At 39.6% G+C, this 25169-nt stretch overlaps 2 protein-coding genes across 2 annotated transcripts in view; both read left to right on the plus strand.

Annotated features, from left to right (window-relative positions):
• The window catches only part of LOC110068152 (hemicentin-2-like), a 30530-nt gene extending 6030 nt beyond the window's left edge, over positions 1–24500 (plus strand). Inside the window, exons 4-10 of the mRNA XM_089271135.1 lie at positions 364–630; positions 1144–1416; positions 5237–5509; positions 6292–6462; positions 6756–6932; positions 8040–8273; positions 23319–24500. Coding sequence (XP_089127261.1) covers positions 364–630; positions 1144–1416; positions 5237–5509; positions 6292–6462; positions 6756–6932; positions 8040–8273; positions 23319–23335 — 1412 coding nt within the window. The 3' untranslated portion in view covers positions 23336–24500. The remainder of the gene's footprint in view (positions 1–363; positions 631–1143; positions 1417–5236; positions 5510–6291; positions 6463–6755; positions 6933–8039; positions 8274–23318) is intronic.
• Positions 1–25169, plus strand: part of LOC110068142 (hemicentin-2-like) — a 206275-nt gene that overhangs the window by 68502 nt on the left and 112604 nt on the right. The gene's annotated exons all lie outside the window — the stretch shown is intronic.

A 25169-nucleotide genomic window follows, 5' to 3' on the forward strand; every position in this document is an offset into this window, starting at 1 on the left:
AATAGTATCTCTCCGTCGATGAACACAATCGCGTCAGGTGATTAATTGAAACCAATAAGAATCGGAGAAAACATAGGAAGATTTAGCCTCGTCTCGAAATTGATCAGGGGTTTCGCCTGAATTCGCCATGATTCTAACGCTCGTTTCGTCCCCTCCAAACTCCCAGCGTGCATTGTAACTCGATGATGTACGCTACAGTAAGAATCACCTGTCGGTTAACTGCAAATTATGTTGGTGTTTGAAACAAAGCCTTTGAATCAGATCGCCGATCCAGTGTTCAAAGCCCCGCAACCACGCCACCTTACCATTTCTAAAGTTACCAATGAGTCACATCAAGAGCCATCTGCTTTACAATGTTTACAGAATCACCACACTTTGTTACAAAGCCTTCTCCTTTCATGACGGTGAAAGAAAAACAAGACATGACACTACCCTGCAAAGCAACTGGGTTCCCACCGCCAGTAATCACGTGGTACAAAGATGGTCACGTGATAGAAGAAGAAAAAAAACAGTTTAAGAGAAGACATTTGGAAATAAAGAATATATTATATGAAGATCACGGCGTCTGCACTTGTACAGCCGAGAATCTGTTGGGCAGAGTTCAGTTATCAGTTAACGTAACTGTGAAAGGTAAGTACAGCATTGAAATTAACCAAGGTAATTTCCTCAGTATTAAATTTGGAAACAAGCTGTCTCGCCCTAGTTTCAGCATCAATTCACAAAAGAGTAAAGGTAAACTTGATGCGTTATCTGCGACTTGCACTAAGGAAATCGACTGCACTCTGAAGTGGATAGGTTAATTATATTGTGTCTAAAATATTTAATACCATTATTGGAATTTTAATACCACAGCTCACGTGAAACATTTCTCTCTGTCTTTGTCACAGATGATTTCTGTGAGATAACTCGGACTTTAGCCTAGTTTGTGACCGTGAGCTGTTTAAAAGTAGATTTAACTGTCTTAGGCGAAGCTAGAATCAATATTATGTGGACAGTAGGCAACAATAATGTACAAAACGTGCATTACTTCTTCTTTTGGTACAAAGCGTTTTTACTGTATGTAAGTTAGACAATAACAAAATGAGTTTTTTCTAGAGACTCTTGATCTGTTTCAGTTGTTTGCTCTTCCTATTCTATTTGTAGTACCTGCAAAGTTTGTTAAAAAACCAAAGAGTTCAGTGACCGCTTACAAGAACTGGGACACAATTCTCAAATGTGACATATTTGGCTACCCCTTCCCTGAGGTCAAATGGACAAGATCACTCAAACAACTTCCAATTAACAGACATGTTATTGATGGTAACAAACTTACGATAAAAAACACAACAGAGGACGACGGTGGTGCTTACCTATGTGAAGGAGAGAATCAACTTGGGAGCGTCATAGCGGTAACATGGATAAATGTGAAAGATGTTGGTAAGCTTAGAGTTAAACTTTTTCACGGTGTTTGGATATCTTAATCTTAATTTAGCATAGTTATCTACGATTTTGTTTCTCCGTTTTCTCCTTAGTTTTAGTTTCGCCGAATTGAAAAAATGTATCAAAGACTCAAGACAGTGTTTGACCACATTTCCAAACACCTCGAAGCTCGTCATAAATTAGGCTTTTGTCGATTGTGCTCGTAAACCTGGCGTTTTATGCCCCTAGCACTCTCAACTTTTCTGGAAATTATTCCCGAAGTATGCTCGTTTCTCCAAATTATGCTTCTCGCACCCAATTTATTCTACTTAATTGGTTTCTAAGCGAAACAAAGACGGAACAGGATGAATAAAGACAAAACAAGGAATAACGCTGTTTGCAACCGCCATTTTCTACATTTGTAAGCATTCTGGCTTGATTGATTTTGCAGTAATTTCCGTTATTTCTTGACTTTTTAAGAAAATAGTGAAATCCAAGATGGCGGATCCAAGATGGCGGGTCATATGACGTCATAATTAACAAGAATGGTATCACCTTGTAGAGCAAGCTAAGAGCTATCTAATCTATGTAGTTTTATTTCTTTGTGCCTCAACAGAGCGAAAACCTAGGGGAGGGGTTCCATCAACCCCCCAACCCTTGTACTACGGTGGAGGTTTGAATTGGGTTAATTCGCTTTTAAAGACGGTTTCAATAAACGCTCCCAAGGAATTGAAAATATCTGTGCGACATTGTAAGCCGCTGAACTATCTGAACTGAAACTTGGAAAGTGCTCAGATTGATGACAAAGACACCATCTGAGATCTTAGAGCCGATCACTACCGAGCCGTATGCGCGGGGCCTAGGCGGCCTTGAGATAACTGCAACAGAAGTTTCAGAAACAGAACAAGTAAAAGGAAATATATTCAAAACGAAATGACGTCATTTCGTGAATGTCAGAAAAGTCAGATTATGCTAGCTGAGCTAAATTAAGATGAGGGCTAAATATTATGCTCAGTTTGCTAAATTATGCCAGACATTATGCTAGCACAATCGAGAAAAGCCTATCAAAAATACTGCGCTTCGCGTCGTATTTTCAACTCTCTTCTCGGTGTCAAGCACGGTCACTTGTAAAAGAATATAACACAAACAGCGGTGATAAACATTGTATTCCAACTAATTTTGATACGCAACTTGACGTTTCGTATGCCAGTGTACAAGTTCTATAAGCTAAAATGCGTTAAAATACAATGTTAGCTAATGTTTATAACTGCTGTTTGTGTTATATTCTTAATCAAGCTACGATGGCGTAAGAACAAGAGTTTATACGATACGGTTATCTGTGATTGATTTCATGACGAGCTTTGCCTCTCGAAAAAAAAAAAAAAAATGTTCGTGACCAAAACACCACACGAGTACATACGAGTAACATACGTATACATACGAGTACCCACGAGTACATATAAAAGTGACATGCGAATACATACGAGTGATATACAAGTAACATACGAGTACATACGAGGAGCATACGAGTGCATACGAGTAACATACGGATACATACGAGTACATAGGAGCAACATACGATGGCAAGAGGGTAATAAACGACGACACGTACCATTTTTCGTGAAACATTACATTTTTACATGTGCGCGGGTCATGTTTTATTCGCCTTGTATATTTTTATTCACGCTTCCATAAAATGAAAAAAAGTGTGAGAATTTTTATTACAATTACTAGCCTTACGTACGTATGTTTCGTCCCTACCAAGGGACTCATCAGAGACCTTTCAGCTGACTCGTCAAACATCCCGTTTGAAGTCCCGCTTTTCGAAGCCATAAAATGGCCTCAAAAACGTTCCAAAGTCTCAAGTTAACATCTATGACTAATGTAAGATGACAACGTGGTGTTTGAGGAACAACTACCGCTAGCAGACCAGCTTCCCTATAGAGAGAAAAAAGGGGCAGATATCATGTTAAGCAAGAAGATGAGTCCTTTCTCAAAGCATAGAAACAACTCGCAATACGGACTTCTCAAAGGAAGTTTTATTTTTGAAGTTTTAATTTGATCATCTGTGTAATTGATTTTCAGTGAATAAATAAATAAATGAATAAATAAATAAATGCTAGGGTGCAAGTGGGTGAAAAAAAAAAAAAAAATAATAAAGTAGGAAAGGTTAACGTTGATATGCTACTCAACAGATAACAACAGTTCGATAAAGAACTGACTACCCAAGTAAAACAGAATAAACTAGAGCGCGACGTTAATATTCTGCTCGACAGATAACAACAGTTCAATAAGTAGTAGTAACTGGACGTCGTGGAGTGCAATTCAGGGAGTAATCACGCGAGTAATTTCAAAATCGTACGAGCGCGGAGCGCGAGGCCGATTTGAAATTATGACCGCGATTACTCCCTAATTAATCGTGTCTATAACAAATTCCGGAATAACAAATGTCTTTTGAGGACCTCTTTTGAGCGAAAACGTATGCAGCACGTTTCATAAGTTATAAAAAATGTAGGAAACATTCCAACTAAAGCCATAAAAGCGCGCGCAATTGACGTGCAAATCACGTGGGTATCCAATTGCAGGTGTCAATTACAAAAAGTTCAAATTGAATACCTTTAATTGGACACCCACGTGACTGCGCGGCGACTACGAGGCAAATAGGCGCGCGGAGAACCAATCACGATCGAGAATTTCGTTATAGATACGATTAAAAAACTAACTACCTAAGTAAGGCAGAATAAGTTAAGCCGAGTTAGCGCTTAGTGAATCAAATAATTCGCTTCATTGCGACACATGACAATAGTTCTCTACAGAACTCTCTTCTCTGGTTTAGGCTTGATAAGTACGCAAATATGAAAACTCACCGATAACGGTATATTAAAGAATTCCAATGCAACTTACCATTGCAGTTTTCTCCTTGTTCCATCACATCGTAGATCGGAGGATTGATGGTAATGCCGCGCAGTTTTCGCAACCTCGAATTTCCCGCCAAAAAAAAATTTAGGTCGACATGAGCAATTATCACCGAGACACGGAAACACCGAATACCTCGTTTTCTTGACAAGAAAACGTCATTTATTGTAAGACGCTGCTTTTAGGATTCGCAATGGTCTATACTTGCTATATGGCTAGGAAAATATTGTAGGGCAAACTGCGATCTTGCAATCATTGTAACACAAGAATGTGCCTCAAACGAAAACATACAGTGGAATATACTCGAAGTCATGTTCATCAATCGAAAGCGTCGGCCTCCATGTATCCAGATTTCCTTATGCAAGACTTAACACAAATGATCTAGTAAATACCAATTTTGCTTGGCATTCATACAAATGTTTTGTTTGTTTGTTTGTTTGTTTGTTTGTTTTTTATCACAGTGGATACTAACGGGTCATAATTCTAATACACTGTAGTACAAACCAGCTTCCCTGACGCGACGCTGTTGGCAATGTTTCCATACAGAAAAATATCATGAAATGAGAACAATCTCTTTGAAGTCTCACAGTGAGCTATTCTGGTGGTTTAGAAAGGAAAATGCCGTAATGAAGGTGCAACAAACGCATCACGGACTTCAAACATGCATAATCATAAAGGCAAAACCGCGTGGCAAATAAAACACGCATTGGATCCCGTTTCATAATACGTTTCCTGGCATGCGATGGCAAGTCGTGTACAAGATTAAAAGATCGCCTGGACATATTTTTTTTTGCAGGTTAAGCTCCTCATGACATGAAAATGTTCACAAAGGACACCTCGCCAGTAATGCTTGCGTTTCCTCTTGTCGCTTTTTATCTTTTTGTTCTGATTTTTTTGTTTTTTGTTTTTTGTTTTTTTTAAGTGAATCCGCACATAGTGTTAAACCCTCCCAGTGAAATCAGAGTGCAGAATGTTGGTGATTCAGTCAAGTTGAATTGCTCTGCTAGTGGCTTGCCGCTACCTAAAGTCAAATGGTTCAAGGATGGTAGCTTAATTTCTACGGCGGCGCACGAGGACAAGGATTTGATAAAAAGTACATTGGTTATTCATCGCTTCAAGCCAAGAGACGCTGGGATCTACACATGTCTGTTTGAGAATGACAAGAATGGGACAGCGGAAAATAGCACTTCTCTAAGTGTGTAAACATTTTATTTTCATTTTTTCTGTAAATGGTGATAGAAATCAAGGTGCTCATTTTCTGTATCATCGATAAGGAACATTTATTTTTCATCCATTTTTTTTTTTAGGAAATTACCGCCAATATAGAGCATCAGTCAAGAGGTCATGTGCCCAGTTGCCATATAATTTATGTACTTGTGGTTATAATTCAACAAAGTTTCTTTTTAAAACATCCCAGCAAAGCGTAAATGAAAGACTAAACGCACAGCTAGTTGATCCTTCTTTGTAGAAATATCACTGGGGAAGGGAAGGGAAGGGAAGGGTAAGCACTAAAATGGACAATACAGCCAGGTTCCGCGCGAAAGCTGTCTTTTTTTTTTTCTTTTTTTTTCCGAGTATATAAAAGGGTCGAGTTGAAAAGGAAAAACAAAATGTTAGTTAGACAGAGGTTTAAGGTGAGGACCTTGCAAAATATCACGTATACCTATTTTAATGACGTGAAGGTACAAAGTTCGTTTCGGTGGGTTTTAAACTATTTAGGGCAGAAATTTTAGGGCGAACCTTCTGGTAGATATAGAGATTTCAATACTACATTTTTCAAGTGTTAGTAAAGGCGCTCTTTGGATGTGAAAAAAAATAACCATCCCTCCTCCCTTATCCCGTGATAGAGAGTAGATATCAGTGCCAAAGCGCTAGGAAAAATAGAGACCTTAACCAATTTTAAAACGCCACTTAGAGGTTTGGTCTCGACTAAGAATGGTAGCTCTCTGGTTTAACGATTCAATTTTTTCTTTTAAGTCTTAGTGAATTGTCTTGATCCTGGTTCTCCATTAAACGGACAAAAACACGGATTACGATACTGGACTGGGGAATCTGTGTCATTCATTTGTCATCCGGGATATCGCTTGATTGGACCAACCACTAGAAAATGTCTGCCTTCTGGTAACTGGAGTGGTATACAGCCTTCATGTAAGTAACTTGATTCCATACCTTATTACGCCAGGCAGTTGGGTTTTACTTTTAGCCAAAGGATTCATGTTGACCGGCAAATTTAATCACAATCTCAGAAACGGGGACCCTATAACCTGCGTTAAAATAAATCAATCAATTAATTAATTAATAAATCAATTAATTAATTAAAAACGACAACCACAACAACAAAGAGAACAAAACCAACAAGACGTGACGGAGATTGAAGAGTTGACTTTGCTAACACTGTTTTGGTTGAGTAGATCTTGTTTGCTTCCATGGTTTAAATATAGGCTTCAAAGCTTGTCCTCCGTTGGGAAACCTGAAGCACGGTTTAGTCCACGGACAGCACTATTGGGAAGGAAAACATATTTCCTTCACTTGCAATCCTGGTTACTGGTTAAAAGGATCCTCAGAACGTTACTGCTTGACGAATGGTACTTGGTCAGGAGTTCAACCTTCGTGTATTGGTAAGAGGGATTAATGATGGTATTTGTCAAAAAAAAATTGATTTAAACATTTGCTAGCGTTGCTTGTACGTTTCTCGCCTTTTCTTAGATTTCACCTTAATTTTTTGACGAGAGGGACGTAATTAGGAGGTCAAATTAATGTAGATCTTATAAACTCAATTTGCAATCGTTGTGGGCTGACTCCACGTTTGTTCGCTCGATGATGACGTTGATGGAACACTTTGTTCACATGATCTCCAGCAATTTGTCCATATCTCCCGCCCTGACTGCATTACCGATGTAACTGATTATCATAACATAACCGATGTAATTTAGTAAGTAAACTTATCTTAAAGAACGTTGATCCCTATGACATTCGTTTGAAGAAGTTAAACCTCATGTCATTGGAGAAGAGATTACTGACTGATGTCACTTTCTTATATAAAGTACTTCATGGCAACATTAATTTTGACGTCAGTAAAATCACAGATTTTCCACTCAGAATTTCTCAAATTTGTCAAAATTTAATTTTAACTTAGGTCTAAGGACTTTTTAACTTTAAAGAAGAAATACGCTAGAACTAATATCTTGAAGTATGGTTTTTTTTCCAACGAATAACTGACATGTGGCATCGACTACCTTTAGATATTCGTTGCTCTGATAATGTAAATATTTTTATGTCTAAAGTTAAGAAATTTCATTGTGATTTTTGAGTATTTAGTATTTTTTCTTTCATGTCTTAATGCAGTCTTCCAATTGATTATTTTTTTGTGTGTGTATTTATATCAGTTCATTGGTGATCTGTCTTTATATGGGGTTTGGGACCCCTTACAGATTATCTTTTGGCCTTTTAACCGTATATTGTAAGAAATAGAATAAAATAAATAAACAAGAATTAACACGAGTTATTTATGTTATAAAGCTAACAGCTACATCAGATACAACTACATCAAATGCTGTGTGATATCGAATTTTAGATCATGTTATTACAGTAATGACTAAACTAAACTGGTCGGTTTACAATCTTTCTGTATTTTGGTGGGGAGTGCACGCTTAAGTGAAAGAAAGGAAATATTGATGGCTCGACGACAAAACTTTACTAAGTGGAACGTCCGTTATTTCGTTTAGGAATGAAAATACAGTCAAATATTTTACAAAGCAATGAACGTTTCGCAAGATACTTCAGTCAATTTATGGAACCAGTGACTGGTTCGCATTTATATTGGAAGCTGTGTTACCGCGCCACCAATCATGGCTGGTCGGCAAGTACCTTCCACAGCAACTGTGACGGTAAGGGCAGAACAGTTACCATCATCAAGAAAGACCAATACGTGTTTGGAGGATACACAGATATTTCCTGGGGTATGTAATTATTCTGAAAGGCTTCTATATGCTGATGTTCTTTTTGTTTGACTAACCTATCAAAGAAAAGGCGGAGTAAATTGCGCGATGGTGTTTAATGTGTAATAGATAGCCTGCGACCTACCTTGGGAGATCTCTGCCAAAGACCCCTCCCTCAATTTTCCAGAACAACAAACTCCCCTCCCCCTTCCCTTCAAGAAATCGCTCCCTTTCTCAAGCGCACTAGCATTCTATTTCATAAAAAAAACACTTTGCAGTATCCAGCTGCTCACGGATATATCATGACGAAATCAACATTTTCAAAGTGTTCTTACACGGTAGCTTAAGGCGGGGTTTTACCTGAATTTAAGTGAAATTTTAGGAAGTTTAAACAGGGATTAAAAGGAAAAAAAAGACAGAAGGTTATGGAACACCACCAGACAGTTGAACCCCAGGTTGGTGGACAACTGTTTGGTGTACATTTACCAATTTTTAACTTCAAATTCTAATTTTAAAACAACACCAAATCTTCAAAATTTCCATAGATTTTACTAATCCCCAAATATACCTAAAAATCACGAAAAAATTTACAAAACAACCCAAAACATATATGTGGGATGAGCAGAGAGATTCTTTACTGCTTGAAACGTAAACGAGATATTTGCATTAAAATCATAATACCCAGCCAAAACACGGCCTTCATGTAGACCCCCGCCTTAAGGTAGCTTAGTTCTTTTGTCAAAACATCCGAGAACTGTACGTGGATGTCTGTTTGCGATGTGCTAATACAATGTCAAGTTTTTCTTCATAGTATTTTCTTCAAAATAACTAATTTAATTGAGATGAGTAGCTGTATATTGAATTTTAAATAAATGGACAAAGTCTATAATCAAAAATTGAAAAAAAAAAATTTCCTGGCTTCTCTTTTCCATGGTACAAAAAGGAGTAGACACGGGGAATGACGTCACCGGCTTTGTACTGGATTTTGTTAAGATACTACCCTCTGTTGCACACTAAATCGTGGATTATTGTAAAACGTCTTGAACTTTAAACTTTTTAAAGTTCGAGATAACTTGGATGAGTTTAACTGTTGAGTAATTTATTTTTTTTATTTTTTTTTATTTTTGGAAGCACAAAATGATTCGTAGAAAGTCGTTAAGCCTTGACATTGTCAATTAAAACACATTTATTCAGAATGCTTCCAATTCAGTTGGTATCTACACAACCTGACGGTTTTTTACTGGTTGTGGTTGACAGTGGTTTTGTAAGAAAAAAAAAAGATAAAATAGTATCAGAACTGCAAACAAATCCAGAAATATTACCCAAATTACTGAGACTTTCCTATAACTGAAGTGTCCAAAAACAAAATTCGCGTGCCGCTCGATCTTTATTTGCTCCCTCAGTCTCATGACTGAATACGTCTCTAGTATATTCTCAAAACCGTTTAGAGTTGGCTTTTTGTCCGTTAATTTTTTTTTTCTTTTTATTGAAGTAATAAAACATTAACCGGCTATGCTTTGCGATTAATTATAGTTGTAATTAAACCTATTACATTCCTTTCTTTGCATATTCATATAAAAGCTGACTCTTGAGACATCACTCACAAATTGAACACAGCATGGCATAGTCTAATTAGTGCCTTCCTTCGAATAATCGTCCCCTCACTACTAAGCGTCTTAGCGCCCTTTTACTGACATTTTTCTTCACAAGCATCTCTATTCTAATAAGTGTCTCAATACTTATAAGCCGCCCTCTTTCAAACCTACCTTTGCATCCAACGAAGCTCCCGTGAGACGCTGTTTAGTAGAGCACCTTATAAAGATCAAGCATGATCATCTTTCTTTTGAGCTAACCACATTATTCCTTAATTATGTTTGCACAAAGATGTGCCTTCAAACTGTCAAAGACTACTGCATGATGTATCGTAACACGTTCTGTGTGAATAAACATATCTCGCTTCTTCTTTTGTTTGTCTCCACTTTGAACAAGCGGGAGAATACGGCAAAAGAGCAACAGCAACCGATGAATACTGGAAAACATTTTGAATCCGGCTCATCTGCCTCATCAGTCGAATTAAAAAGTAACGCCTGACAGGAATACCCCCAAGACTCTTCTTTTCAGACGAGTAAAATTATCCAATTGGCTGAGATGTCCACAGGGGAATAAGCCGTAAATTTCTATGGGCTATAAATGCCCATTGGAATAATCAGTAGCCGGGAGAAATTAATCAGTCTGTCATCGTAGATCCGTCTGTCTGTAGTGCATGGCCAGTGTTAAAGTAAAACTCAAGACGATTGACGTACAAGTTTCCGGTAAATAAACAAAAGCAGAATATCCAACGCTGCAAAGACTAACATTTCAAGTTCAAGCCAATTTGGGAGTAGAAAAGAACCAAGAAGATCTATTCACTGCTACACTGAGTAGTAATAAAATGGTGTTGACTTGTGGCTTCGAAATTAAAAAAGAGGGTTTTAGATTTCTGTGACACGTCGAAACAGCCCCACAGCGGCGCCTCCCCGGGAGGATCCTTGCGTGACGACATTAGGGATGGGCCATTAGAAAAGTGATGGGGAGGGGTGGGGAAAAAGCCAGAAGAAAAAAATTATGCAAGAGAGGATGACTGAAAAAAAAAAAAAAAAATTCATTTAAATGAGAGGTGACGAAAAAAAAAGTTCCTGCAGAGTGAATTGCACTATTGTACTCGCCTGAAGGGCACCTTGGCAGCCACGTTTTACTGCAGTTTTAATTTCTTCGTCCTAGTATAATCCCCATTCCTGGTTTTCTCTACAATTAATAAAACGGACATTTTTCCCTTTCAAGACTGAAACATTTTGTGTGCAGCAACCTCATTATGGACACTGCTAGCCAAACATCCTTGCAGAAAAACCCTTACGAATAACCATGGCTTTGAAGTGATAAAAAAAAACCACGTGCTATAAACAGCCATCTTGCTTGATTCGTTTGCAATCAGCGCATATATACCGTGTTTTAAAAGCCTCGACATGCATATAAGAATGATTTCACAACTGACATGTATAAATGACGATTTTGGACACAGATGTGATAAGCCCCTTGAGGCGTCGTCAGCGGGGTTCGTCTTTGTTCCCACGAAATGCCATTGGCTTGGGATGGATTGCTCGCGGATAGCAGCGACTCGGTTAGCCACGAAAGTTTTGTACCTTCTTTCACTGTTAGCGGTGTAGCGCGGGACACAAGTGCTATCCGTCCAGTAAAAGGAGTCGTTGATAGGGAGTTCTACCTCTTAGCGTATCATTCTGTCCAGCCTCGTGGAGAGTACAGGGGCAGACAGTTCCATTCTTGGGATGGTCACTGGCTTTAGAGGTGATAAGCAGGATTTTCCCATAACGAACGGGCAGTGTACTTCGTGCTGGGCATTAACGAGCATGAGGTAGGAAACAACACCATAGGCGAACTGAGAGGCGTCAGAGAAGTGGTGGAGTTGGCAGGAAATGATATCACCAAAATTCTGAGGCTTGAAGCACCTTTCGATAGATAATTGCTCCAGTCTAGGTAGCTCCTCCAACCAACTCTTCCAGCATATTAGATCCTCTTCAGGGATTAAGTCGTCCCAACCAAGTTGCTTCCTGCAGAAGTTTTGAAGGAGAGTCTTGGCAGAAAGATGGGAGGGAGCCCAAAGCCGAGTGGATCGTAGATCGAGCTGATCACGGAGAAGATTCCTCTTCTGGTGGGTGGTTTATCTTTGGTAGCAGTTTTAAAGCCAGACGTGTCTGAGGCTACGTGCCATTGTACTCCAAGGGCTCTCTCTGTAAGGGTGTGGTCGAAGTCCAAATCACTGACGGACGCTGCCCGATCCAGCTCAGGGACAGATTCAACGACCTAGCGCATGTTTAACAGCCACTTCGTTAGCCGGAAACCTCCTCTTTTCAAGAGTTGTGATAGCTTGCTCGATAGATGGATAGTGTCTTCTTCTGAATCAACAGATTTTAAGCAATTAACCACGTAGAAGTTTCGCTCGACCGTTCTTACAGCCTCACTACTGAAATCTACTTGATTATCTGCTGCGGTCTTCTTCAAAGCAACGTTGGCACAGCTAGGGAAAGACACAACCCCAAATAGATGGTCGGTCATCATGAACTCTTCTGGCTCTAGATCTAGATTTCCAGCGGGCTTCCAGAGAAAACGTGACGCATTGCGGTCTTCGGGGTTCACACGAACCTGGTGGAACATCGCTTCCACATAAATGCTACCGGATCCTGGCGGAATCTTGTCAATACTCCGACAAGGGGATTTTTAAGATCCGGCCCCTGTAAGAGTTCGTCATTGAAAGACTTGCTGCGGTGCTTGGCGGAACAGTCAAACACAACACTTACCTTTCCCGGTTTTGCTGCATGTTGGACGGCAAGACGACAAGAAGTCTTCCATGCAATCTTTATACTTGGACCTCAGCTCTGGATCTCTTGATAGGTGCCGTTTTAGCAGCTTAAGGCAATGGTCAACAACTGAACTTTTGTTCTCCAAACAAGGAGGGTCGTTCTTCCAGAGTAGGGCAAGCAAATAGTGGCCATTCTCCAGGTTGATAGAGTCCTTCATTAACTCCATGGCGTGCTTATCGTTAGCTGACATCGATCTAGCTTCACCGTATACTGAGTCGTTGAATTCCATGTAACTCTGAAGCTGTTCATTTAGCTACAGGTCGGCCTTTATGAAGTTAGCAGTGCGAATGTTAGCGTTCGTAGCCTTGCCTAGCATTTACCACCTAACCGAGGGTGGATCTTGTAGCGTACGGTTCTCCATTCTGACTTGGAATAACCTCCTTAGGCTCTAGGATTTCTGGAGCGTCGCAGCCAATGAGCAAGCTGACATCCGCATTAATATTGGGGATCTTCACTTCACAGAGACATCGCCACTTTTCGACATCTTGTTGGTTCCCGACACTTTCGGTAGTAACAGGCAGACTTGGTCTTGTGAACACAACTGAGAGCTTGAAGAGATTCTCTTCATCCAAGTCCATTACTTCTAAACTAACAACATGACAATCAGTTTTGCTGTTCTCCTTTTCCATAGTCGTTAATGACAGCATGGCTTTCTTTCCCAACAGGTTCAGTTCCTTTGCTAGCTTCTCTGAACAGAAAGATGCGTTGGAGCCATTGTCCAGAAATGCGTAGGTTTGAATCATCCGATCGGAGCCCTTTGCTTTCACTTTAACTGGCAAGATAGCAGGACCGGTTGCAGATGCTTGAATTTGTTCATTGCGCTGACCCAGAGCTTCATTTCTTCCATCAACAAAGCCGTTGTGAATCTTCTGATTGTCCACTTGCTGTGTAGCCCCTGTACCACTGGCTCCGCTGGCTTGGGAAGCAATATTAGCAGCTGGAGCATTATTCTTTGGATGTAAGAAGGAGGAGTGTTTGGTGTGGACATTGCAGCCAGTTACGCGACAGAAGCTTTCTTTCGGACAAGAGTTGGAGAAGTGGCCAGGCACAAAGCAGTTATCGCAAATGTTCTTGGAGCGGACGAAATTAAATCTTTTTTTCAATGACTTCTTCTTAAACTCATCGCAACGGGACAGCCTATGTCGGGCATTACAGAGAGGACATTTCCGGTTGTTACCATTAACTGGTGTGTAGGTGTCCTGTTATTAGACCGCGTCGATGGCGAAGTTATACGCCTTAGGGGGTGGCTTGCTTCTGAACTTCGATCCTCCTTGAGGTACTGGGTTGTCCTTCGCAACATTTCCAAAGATGGCGTGTGTAGCAGCACAAGCCTTTGAGGTAACGAAATTATCTATGTCTTCTATTGTAATTTCCCGTTCTTCAATTTCGACGATCCTGTCAGCGACGTCACGCCACTTTAGTTTCAATCCATATGGCAGTTTGTCAACGATCATTTTTAGCATATCTGGATTCTCCACTTTGTTAAGATAGCCGATTTCCTTTAGAGCAGAATCGAGAACCGCCATAGTGGGAAGCTATCCTCAGCTTTAATGGGTGGTCTCTTTGTTAACTTGTTAACGCAGGCAGTAGCGAACCAGTAGCTTTGACCGTATCGTTTCTTGAGTAGACTTCAAGCTTTCTGATATCCATCCTCAGGTTTCATAGATAAACAGATGGACACTAACTCTTGTACTTCTCCGGATGTATATTGTACCAGGTAGTATAAACTTGCGCTATCACTGGTGGTTTTGCTTTCGATAACGTTTTGGAAGGCTCGTATGAATCCCCAGTACTCAATAGGGTCTCCGCTAAAAGTAGGCATCTCTGCCTGAGTGAGTGTCAGGCCAAGTGTGCTCTCCCGTTGTCGCTGAGGTAACTGTTGCATTACGGAATTCTGCTGGCTTTGAGTAGCTAACAACCTTTCGAGAAACGTGTCGGGCGGGCCACAATCCTCTTTCGCAGGTTCCTCTTTAACAGTAAGCAAAGAAGACGTCTTAACTACTAGCTTCAGGTCGTCGCATGGCCAACTGTCGGCTTGGCTTGTAAAACTGCTCGTTTAGCGGCGGCCTTCGTCTTAGCGGCTGAAATTGAACTCGCGCGGGAACTTACGCGAGAACTTGCGCGAGAACTTGCGCGAGAACTTGCGCGAGAACTTGCGCGGGAGCCAATCGACGAACCTTTTCTCGAGCGGCGAGATGACTTTGAACTGGTACGAGAGCCGGCGTTGCTAATTGAATCCTCAGGGCGTAACTCTTCTTGTAGTAACCTTGTTTCAATAGCTGTTGAAGAGATCCAATTACCGACATCGCGTGCCAAATCCGTTCTTAAGGTTACCTCCCACCTTCAGAGGCCAAAAATATCGTTTTTTCTTTTATTTGACAAAATTTAAGTTCGTCATTTTATCTAGTGTTTCCAAAAGAAAAACATTAAAAATCTCAAAAAGCGGCCGAGTTATTTAGAAAAAAACATATTTTCAAATAAAGTTAATAAACTAGGAAGGTGTCACAATCTTGTCAACGGGCGAGAACCCTGGGGAAATTTTCGCGGCGAATGCTCATCGCTCGTATTTCATGTCATTTGCATATTTTTATTTACATCACGCACTTGACAAAAATTCCCACCTGGAAGCTCTTTACGCTAACTCCTATGGAAAAATCAAAAGCAGAAAAAAGGCCTTGGGTAAAGAAAACGAAAAAAACCGGCCCAAAGAAGAAAGAAAAAGCTCCATATTGTCAAGGAAAGAAAAAAAAACCTTGCTGAAAGCGACAAAGGCCCTTGGTTTGGCCAAACGCCTTCGACATTCTCGGCGTCTGCTGAAGATCCGGAGCGTTCGAATATCCTTGGAGCAAGTAGCTTAAAAATCAAAGTTAACGTCAGTGCAGGCTGCGAACAAGATTCTTCGTCGGAATCTGGCGGAAGTGATGAAGAAAATGAAACCTACCCAGGGGAACTCATTTCAGCAATAAGGGTATTTCTTAAGCTGTCCGGCGACTCCTTCATGTCTTGTTTTTCAGCGGCACATTTTCCCCCTTTAACCTTTTTGGCGCGGGTTTTGCCTTTGCCTTTGCCTTTGCCTTTGCCTTTGGTGTCTTTGCCCATTATATTACGTCGCCGTCCTGAATTGAACTCCACTGAGCGAAATAAAAAAACCATGTTGCAATGCGATGCTTTTCCCGGGAAATCTTGATCTATTGTTATAGGCACTAGGAGGTCCTGTTGTTCCATTGGCTTGCGGTTTTATTAGGCGTGATAATCTCCGGGCGTGGCGCGAGTTGTTTACGAACCTTTACAAGCTAAAATCTCGCATTTGATTTTTGGAGGAATACATCCACTTTGAGCGAATTTATAGGGCATGCAGATTTGACGGATTTTCGTGAAATTTTGCCAGAACATTCCAGAGATAATGACAAACCAAATTGTGTCGGGAAATTTTGATATTTAACATATTTTTCCCGTGGCGTCCATTTACGCAACAAGTCTCGCATATTTTTAGCTACTCCACCTTTAGAAGTGGATATCTAGACAACCAACCAGAATATCGAAAAAGCCCGACACACTTTCGTTGATTGATGCCTTGTGAATAAGACTGTGCAGCCATTTTGCTCGTACTGCGGAATCCGATACCCGATAAATTCAATAGAAGAAGCCTCGGTCGTTTCACGCCTTACCGCCTCCTGACACTTCCTAAAAGAAAACATTGCTGAAATTGTATTTTTTTCGTAAAGTACATTTATTCAGCTTTCTTATGATATATAGTTTGTTGGGGTTTTATTGAAACTGGCGCGCGTACGATTTTTTTCCGGAGTGGCACCTGCGAAGGTGGGAAGTAACCTTAAGAGAACTGCGGCGTCATAATAATCATTTGACCCTTTAATTTCGTTTTCGTCACGAAGTTGGGAATGATAAGCAGCATGGGCTTCTTTGAACTCTTGTAAGACTTGTTTGAATTCTTCGATTCTGTCCTTTACTAGATTGTAGTTGTTAGAATTCAGCATTAACACTTTTATTTCGTTTTGGGCCTTAGTAAGAATTCCCTTCTTAGAACTTCTGCTCCTTTTGAGCTGTAGGAGCTTTTCGGGTCGACTCCGTCCCAGTCGAGAGTAACATTTTCTAGCTTGACTCTAGAGATAGTCGGAGGTGACTCATGTTCACTATCTTTGTTTTGTTCGCTTTCTTTGTCGGCCATAACCGGTGTAGGATTTCCACGCGCGTGTTGTGGAACGTGATAGCTTAGTGCATAACTTGGAGTAAACAGCACGTGTTGCAACTGTTACGTTAGCTAGCGCAGCTAAAGTCTTCGTAAAGGTAGAAAATCCAAAGATAAATGATGAACAACGAGAAACTTTGCGTCAAATTCGAACTGATGAGACTTTCCAGGAGCGAAGCCACGTGTAGATTAGGGCTTAACAGGAGCTTGAAACACCCGAACGCACCTTGTAATTCCAAAGAAATCAGGTCACAGTAAAATCAATGTTACGGCGTTTACTGGAAGGGAGCGATGAATCAACAATATAGGAATCACGATAACAAAATAGAGATGTGCTTGTGTTGTGAAGTCGTAGTTACGATTGTGGTCGTGATTGCGCGGTTCGAACTAAAAGCAAAACGATACAATACTAGCTAAGTTACAAAACATAAATCAAGGATACTGATGGAACATAGATCTTAAACTATAACGACACGATTACGACTAAAGATGTGTAGACTTACTTTATCTTGCTCCTGCGAAGGTAGCAATTAAAGAAACGATAGCTTAGAACGATAGCGATGACGGCGATAGCATAAAATAGCAGAACGTAGATGGCGTAACTAAACTGATAAAAATGTGGTGTCTCTAATTACATGATTCCAAAGGTTATATTACGAAACTTGCATAGATCACAGCAATCACAGCATGAATAGCAAAAACTTCAAAAATGTACAAAATCGTTAATAAGTAACATTATGTTAACAAAAAAGGAAGAAAACGAGTTACGAAAGTAACACAGGTTTCCCTTTGTAATATTAAGTTAGAAACTTTATCGCGATTTAAAGAATAGCAGCTACCCTATGCTAGAGCAATCCAATAAACCATTTCTGATATATTAAAATTCTTTGTAACTTGGCTGCGAGGCTTGTGGGGGAATAAAATTAAAAGAAAAAAAAAAAAAAGAAAAAGAAATCACATCGAGGTTGGGGATTAATAATTAAGAAATGGTAAGCGTGGAACGTACAGCTTTCGAGTTATGGATGCACGCAGGAGTTTGCGAAGCACGAAAGAAGCGTAAGGGTCGACTCTAGCTTCTTGAGTGCTTAGCAAACCTCTTAAGTACGTCCATAAGTCGATAGTTGCACGCTGCGCGCTTACCATTTCTTTTATAACATTGAGACTTTTAACATATTTCCTCGGATGGAAGTATCTACGATCAACCGCGCGAAAATGCTCATGCAAAATTCTGACAAAGCGACATATCAACATTTTTTCCTGGATGCGATGAGTTAGTTTACGGACCAATAAACAACTTCAAACAGCTCAGTCAACCTTAATGTCAAGCTAACCGACAAACGCAAATTACTGTCGGTAAAAGCGTTTCTCAAAAGTTAGTAAAATTCGGATCGCTTTTCCGAAGAATTCAAGCCAAACTTTTGTTGGTTGAGCTCTTTGTCCTTCATAGCCTCTTCGGCAAAAGAAAAGAACAACATGGATTAACCAGACATTTCTCAAAAAAAGAGAGTAGTGAAGAAAGCGAACAAACACCCCTAGCTTCTGAGATGCTTAATTTGAGATGCTCTTTTTCGATAGCAGTACAAGTCCTAGTATGTTTGTGGGCTACGTTTTTCTTTCCATTTCGTTTCACATTGATAAGTTTCGCGTCTACGGCTAAAATTGAATATATGAATGGCTTAAAAAAATGGTCTCTGTTACTTTCGTTATTTAGTAAAAAAATTTAACTGAACATAAAACTGAGGTTTAAAGGACATAAAACTGCCCTCTGTAAAACGCGCCATTTTGTGGGCCAAACGGGAAATGCGCGGGCTGAAAATGCATTTGCCGCCCTGATTCTGATTGGTTGCAGGTATGTCTAAAACCTTTGCTTGGCCAATGGGATCCTGAGGACACCATTTCAATGCTAGAGTTGACGCGAATTTTTGTGGATGAGTTTGCACCTGCTCACTTTTTAGTCCTGTAGTAAACGTTTGACGTTTAGCGATTTGGAAGTTTCAAATTTTCAGATTTTTGCTAGTCAAAACTTTGACTTAGACAACGAGCGACTGGATGAAATTAAGCAAAACGCTCAACTGAAAAATACCGAGGAAACAAACTGACCGGGGAGTAAGAAAGTTCGAAAAATGGTGCAAGATCTCAAAACAGTAAGTCCAACGGACTTAGTCAAATTATGCGAAAGTTCTTCGCTTAAGGGAAAACAGAGAAAGGCCAAGCATTACTTTAAGTGCATTGACTGGAATTAGAGCGGCCATTCATTGCCATCTAACCTGTGCTCCACTCAGCCCAAACATAAACATTTTGCAAGACAGCGAATTCGTGTCTGCCAACAAAATGTTTGAAGCTAAGGCCAAGCTATATATTTACGCAAAAAAAAAAAAACATGCGAAACCAGAACACAGATCATCCATTCAGTCAGAAGACGGTAGAAATTGAATCGATACCTCATGGAAGGTCAGAACACCGACGGCGTTTGGAAAAATGCGAAGGAGTTAGTTGAGTTTGTTTGGTTTTCGTTGTATTTTCATTTTGCTCGCCGCGGCAGAGAGGGATGGCGGGAGCTTACAAGGCAGCCATTTGAATTTTGTTAATCATTGTTACTAATCTTTTTAAAACTAGATTACATTTGACTTTCATTGTAAACAGAAAGGAATGTTATTTGGCTCTTGTTTAGCTAATCGTATTGTAGCAACAGCTTTCTATATCATAGTTTCATGCTACTTCTCTTTAAACATTTTTTTCTTATTAATTTAAATGTAGCATCTTTTTGCGCCCTCGCTCCGCTCGGGTGCAAATGCTACTCGGACCACAAATAAACTATATGCCATCCAAAAGTCATGTGATTGTCCTCTTTGTGCTCGATGCAGTCGTTACTTCAAGCGGCTCTTCCTTTAATAGGGAGCATTACTGATCGAGCAAACCTGAAAACCCGGTAGACTGAAATGATTTATCGAAGGCTACCAATATTTGATATAACTTCCTTTATTAAAGCTGACTCAAACTAATATCTTTAACGTTTTTGGAACAGAAAGATTTCGTATGTAATGCTTTGCTTAGAACAGAAATTTGTTAAAACGCTCATGTACATTATCAAGTACAAGTTTTGCGCACCAAGAGCATTTAAATGGCTTTCTACGCCACGAAAGTTTACATTGAGAGCTTGCGCTGAATTTTATTGTGAACAAATCGCTGAAAAATTCTCTCAAAAATTCCCACCTTGCATTATGATCCCCGAAAGGTTGATACAGACCAGTTTGTTGTTGTTGTTGTTGATGTTGTTTGTCTGTTTGTTTGTTTGCTTGTTTCTGCGTGTTTTTGTTCAACCAGCTAAATCAGCTCCCGCTCGCTTAAATTAGTAAATCTCTTAGGTGGAGGCCCGGCAAAAAACTTAAGCTCAAAATTTGGTAGCTCACAGGAATAATAGTCCTCTTATCCGGAAGAATTATAAGACTTTCATATTTTACGGGAAGAAAAATAGGAAGTATGTTTTCTGTCAACATTGATGAAAAAAAATTTCCGAGAAAAAGAACAAATGAACAAACTGACGTGAGCGTGCAACCCACGGGCAAATGGATCGAGCCTGTAAGCCAATCAGAACGCGCGCTTGACTCTATGTTATAATGTTTTTTGGGGGGACTTTGTTTTATTACCCTAGGCATCGCAGCCATTTAGGAATTTTAACATGTCAAAAATAGCCTATTACCTTTACAAATAGATTCGAAAACTTTCCATAGAAGAAACTGATCTAAACAGTAGATCGTTTGCGAGTCTTTTTAGGCTTTGAGAGCTGAATAAAGAATTTGTCAACATTTAAACGAAACGTAAAATTGCATCTCTTCTGTTACTGGATAACTGTAGAAACAATTTATTTCGGTCATTGCTGTTTCGTATGTTATACCAGTTTTTCTATTGCGAGTCAGCATTCTTCTGTTCAGTTGCCTTTGTTTTCTACCGGTTCAGGTTATAAGTGCATCATAACTGCATCGTGGCTCTGTTATAAGTTCAGGATCTTTTTGAGTTCTTAATCTCTTTTGGGTGAGCGAGAGAATTATAAAGTATCTTCGAGGCTAATCAACATCTTTCTTAGAACTTAATGTGGCTCCCTATAGTTTTACGATCGCACGAGCGCTAAGGAGGTAATCTGCGCGCGAGCACAAAAAAGCAAAACTGACTGTGAATTCTCTCGCGTCTCCTTCGGTGAAATTCCGTTAAATTTGGCAGATTGGTAGGCAATATTTTACTGTAGTCGCAGTTCGTTTTACACGGAAATCTATAAGACCAGATTTTTTGCAGCGGTAAAAGACATGAATTTGAAAATATCGAAAAAACTACCCCAAACCCTACTTTTTCGTTTAAAATTCGTATCCCACTGGAAGCGATGTGATGTAAAAATTTTGGAAGATTTCACCGAAGGAAAGTCATAAAAATCACAAATAAAGCCATAAAAGCAGTAAAAAACACATCTGTTTGGGCGTTTGTAATTCAAGACTAAATCCCCAGATTTTAACAGAGATGATAGCAAAATACTATTTAATCATTTCTTATTACATATGTAATAAGTTTGAGAGGACTAGGCGAGAAAGCGAATGCAAAAACAGCATTCAAAACATAACACTTGTGCGTGCAACGCCATAAATGGTTACCCTATGGAGACACCTTAACAGTAACTGTTTAAGTTGTGTAATTACAATATGACACTCTAAATTCGAGATTCTCTGGGAGGGTGGTTATCAAATGAATTCCTAGCGTTATGTACAATTAGCCTAAAATTCAGTCACCTCCTCGAGAGTGCGCCCATCCCGGGAGACAGCGTAAATTCAGGCTAAGGTCCAGTACTACGGAAGACCAAATTGGCCATTATTCGACACCATGGCTCAAGGATTAGCCAAACAAAATTTGTCATCCACGCAAAACCGTAAGACAAACGACGATCACCGCAATGATTGCTTAGGTAAAAAAAAAAACAAAACAAAACAAAGAAAACAAAAGCTGGACTGGACCATTTAACATCGTGTAAAAACTGGCTTCGTGTCGAATGGCCATGCCACTTGATGCTAGACATGTGAAGGTCAGTCATACTAGTTTGCAAGGATAGAATAGAGCTTTCGGTTAAAAGTTAGGGAATGTGAACGGACGTGCACAAGGAAAGGGGTAACAACAAAATGTGTAGCCAAGAGAAGTATCGAATATACTTGTTGTGATGATGTTCATGTGTTATTTGCAAAACTAAGAATGGCTCCTGAGCAATTGAGTCCCAGATCCCCAAGTCCAAGACAGGTATACTTAGAAGGTTTTATTTCTTAGTACGGAATTATTCTTAAACAACCCCGCCCCCACCCCAGCCCGCATTACACAACTTCCTGATGTCTATCGAAAAAATGCTCAATCTCATAATTATGGACTCTGAGAAGAGTGTAAAAAAAAAATGTTAAACAGAGTGAGACTGGTTCCAATCAAGAGGGAAATTAGCACATCACGTTATCACTCTACGGCTCCGAGGGAGTCTTAGAAATTATTGTTAGTTACATAAATTATCGGCCTTAGCTTTCAAACGTATAACTTTTCCAAATAAAGGTAAGACGTCTTCGAAGAAAGGTCGGACGAAGACAAACGATATCTGTGATAGTCCTAATTAAACAGCTGGGCCTGGCGTCCCAATATAGAATGCAATTAAGCAACATATTCACGGGAAATTTCACATTTTGTCTCTGGAAAGCAAATACTCAGAAGCATTTCTTCCAATAAGAATGAGACAAAACAGTGCATAAGTACATGGCAAATTACAGAGGTGTCAAACTCGGCGAAGCGAAATGCAGACTAGACAGCCGAAATCAGGCAGACGTATAACCCCTAAACATTTGCTATAGCACAATCTAGCGGCCTAAGTCTTCTTAAAATTCCATCTGATATTAGTAGACAGTCGTCGGACATGGTGCATGACTATTCATTTGCTATGGTGACTGGCTAACCCAAGCCTTGAACGACAGACACGGCGAAAGACCTTACAGACGTACCGACGTAGCCTCCTAATAAAACAACATAAAGTGCACTTCAAAAACTCGAGGGAATTCTAATGAAATCAGTACATTAACTGCAAATTATGTACGTATGATACATATAATTAGTCATCATTATGTACGTCACTTGCTTAACCACTAAAAAATGATGGCGGCTGTACATTTTACCACAATGCCTCGCGAATCTAACATAGCCAAAAAGGCACAAAGAAAGCCTTATAAGGACATCGAGTGGCCTAGGATTGAAGATTTTATATCGTTTCTTTACGTTTTTATGAACGTTGTTTAGGTTTTCGTGCGCTAAGAACTATGGGTACATGTACCAGTCGCCATATTTTTTTCCTACGGAGGATTGTGTAGCTATACTAGCGGTTCCTAAACATTTATTTTCTAAAACATGTTTGTGTATCTATTTTTTCTTGTTATTTAGATACCAGTGGTAGCTAGGGTTCCACTCCCAATGCTTTCATATTTTCACTCCGCAACAAAGAAGGTCTTGGACCATTCAAGAGCATGGTGACGAAACCATTATACGCAATTTACAAGGTCTCAGGTTATGGTCCAACATTTGGTACAGGGTGGGACATCTACATTGCTAACAATGCCAACAGTAACACTAATTCCTACTCAGACTTTGGTGAAACCAACGTCTACTCTGTTCCAAGTGGAGTACAAGACCAGTACACAATCCTGGCTGGGACTCGTTCCTTCACACCTGATGAGGTGGAGGTGCTTTATCTTGGCTGAATCACCGTGGCAAAATGTGGCGATTCAATTATATTTCTACTTGATGTAAGCGTTGCACTTTATAATCCCTATATGTCACGAATGTTGATGGCAGCAACCACAAAAAGACCGGTTTGGAAAGTACATGTAGGTTTGGTTATAACGGGAAAAAAAAACAAAGAAAAGAAAACTTCTTTTTCTAATTTTTAGTTGTTATTTTTGATGCTTTGTTATTTTTTTTTTTAATTTTTATGCAAGTCAAAATCATGATTTGTAACTCTAATCTGCAAAGACAACAACCAGAAATAGCTGATACTAGAGATCATCCCGCTGTTTTAAGAGGTTTCAATGAGCTGTTTTTTTTTTTTTGTTTGTTTGTTTTTTTGTTTTTTTTCTTTTTTGTTTACAGTTAACTATTAGAATGTTGTCGTTTTAACGAATGACGCCTTATTTATTTTTCTTATGAATAAAAAAATCTTAGAAACCAATTACTATTGTTCAAAAGTGTTAAAAATTAATTTTCATTGTTTTGATTACTGAAAAACATATTGTAAGTCTTTGTACCATTTCAGGATGAGATATTATTATAAGAGTTGTCGCGGGATATTATCAAGCCACAAGACAGGATTAAAAAAAAAGTCCTGACCAGAGACGTTGAGTCTTTTACTTTCGTGGCTAATTATTTTGGGCAGTTAACCTTTTGTACGGCTAACGGTTAAAGTTATCCAATTTTAAGTCTAATGGCTAATTTTTTTTTCCCGCTTTACAGCTAAATTTTAACCTTAGAAAGCCCATGAAAACCCCTTTTAACAGCGCGGCGATCTTTAAAAAGTATTTTGGCTTGTATATAAAGGCGTGTCATTAAATTTGCCTCTTCGTTACCTCACTGTTTGTTGAATTTTGTGATGCTGTTGTTATTGTTTGTTTGCTTTTCCAACTCTCCTTTAGATACGCGGGATTATGGGGGATCTGGCAAATAAAGGGAAACCTGAAAACTCCTTTTAAGCAACTGAGGTTGTCTCGTACTCATAAAGCGATAAACAATTATCAGTAAATGGTAACCAAGTTAATGTGAAACTTTTGAAAACGAATGTTATCTTCATGAGCGAAAAATCAACAAGAAACAACTGTGTTGGTATGTAGGGTAAAGTTTAAAAAACGAAACACGTACATACAGCTATCATCTGTGTGAATGTTTCATGAGGTCACTGGAAGATGCACATAGCTCTTTCCCCCGTGTAATTCTGGATAGATCAATGTGCCTTGGTAGTTGGAAACCGCGGGGCCGGGTTTCCGGGATACTGGGCTTCGTGGTCCCGGGTTGCGGGGGTCCTAGGTGTGGAAAACACGGGGTGTGGAAAACACAGGTTGTGGAGATCATGGGGTGTAGAAAGCACAGGGTCTCGTTGAAAATATGGGGTCTAAGTGGAACCCGCGGGGCCGTATCCCCACTAAAATGAGAAGTCGTAATTTTGGGTAGTTTAAATTGCGATAAAAATCAACTCAGCATCTCGCCGGCGAGAAATGCGTTTCTTGGTCAAAAAGCAAACTTTAA

This window comes from Orbicella faveolata, unplaced genomic scaffold (genome assembly GCF_042242905.1).
Source record: "Orbicella faveolata isolate gen_17 unplaced genomic scaffold, um_ofav_v1 contig_34, whole genome shotgun sequence".
Lineage (NCBI taxonomy): Eukaryota > Metazoa > Cnidaria > Anthozoa > Scleractinia > Merulinidae > Orbicella > Orbicella faveolata.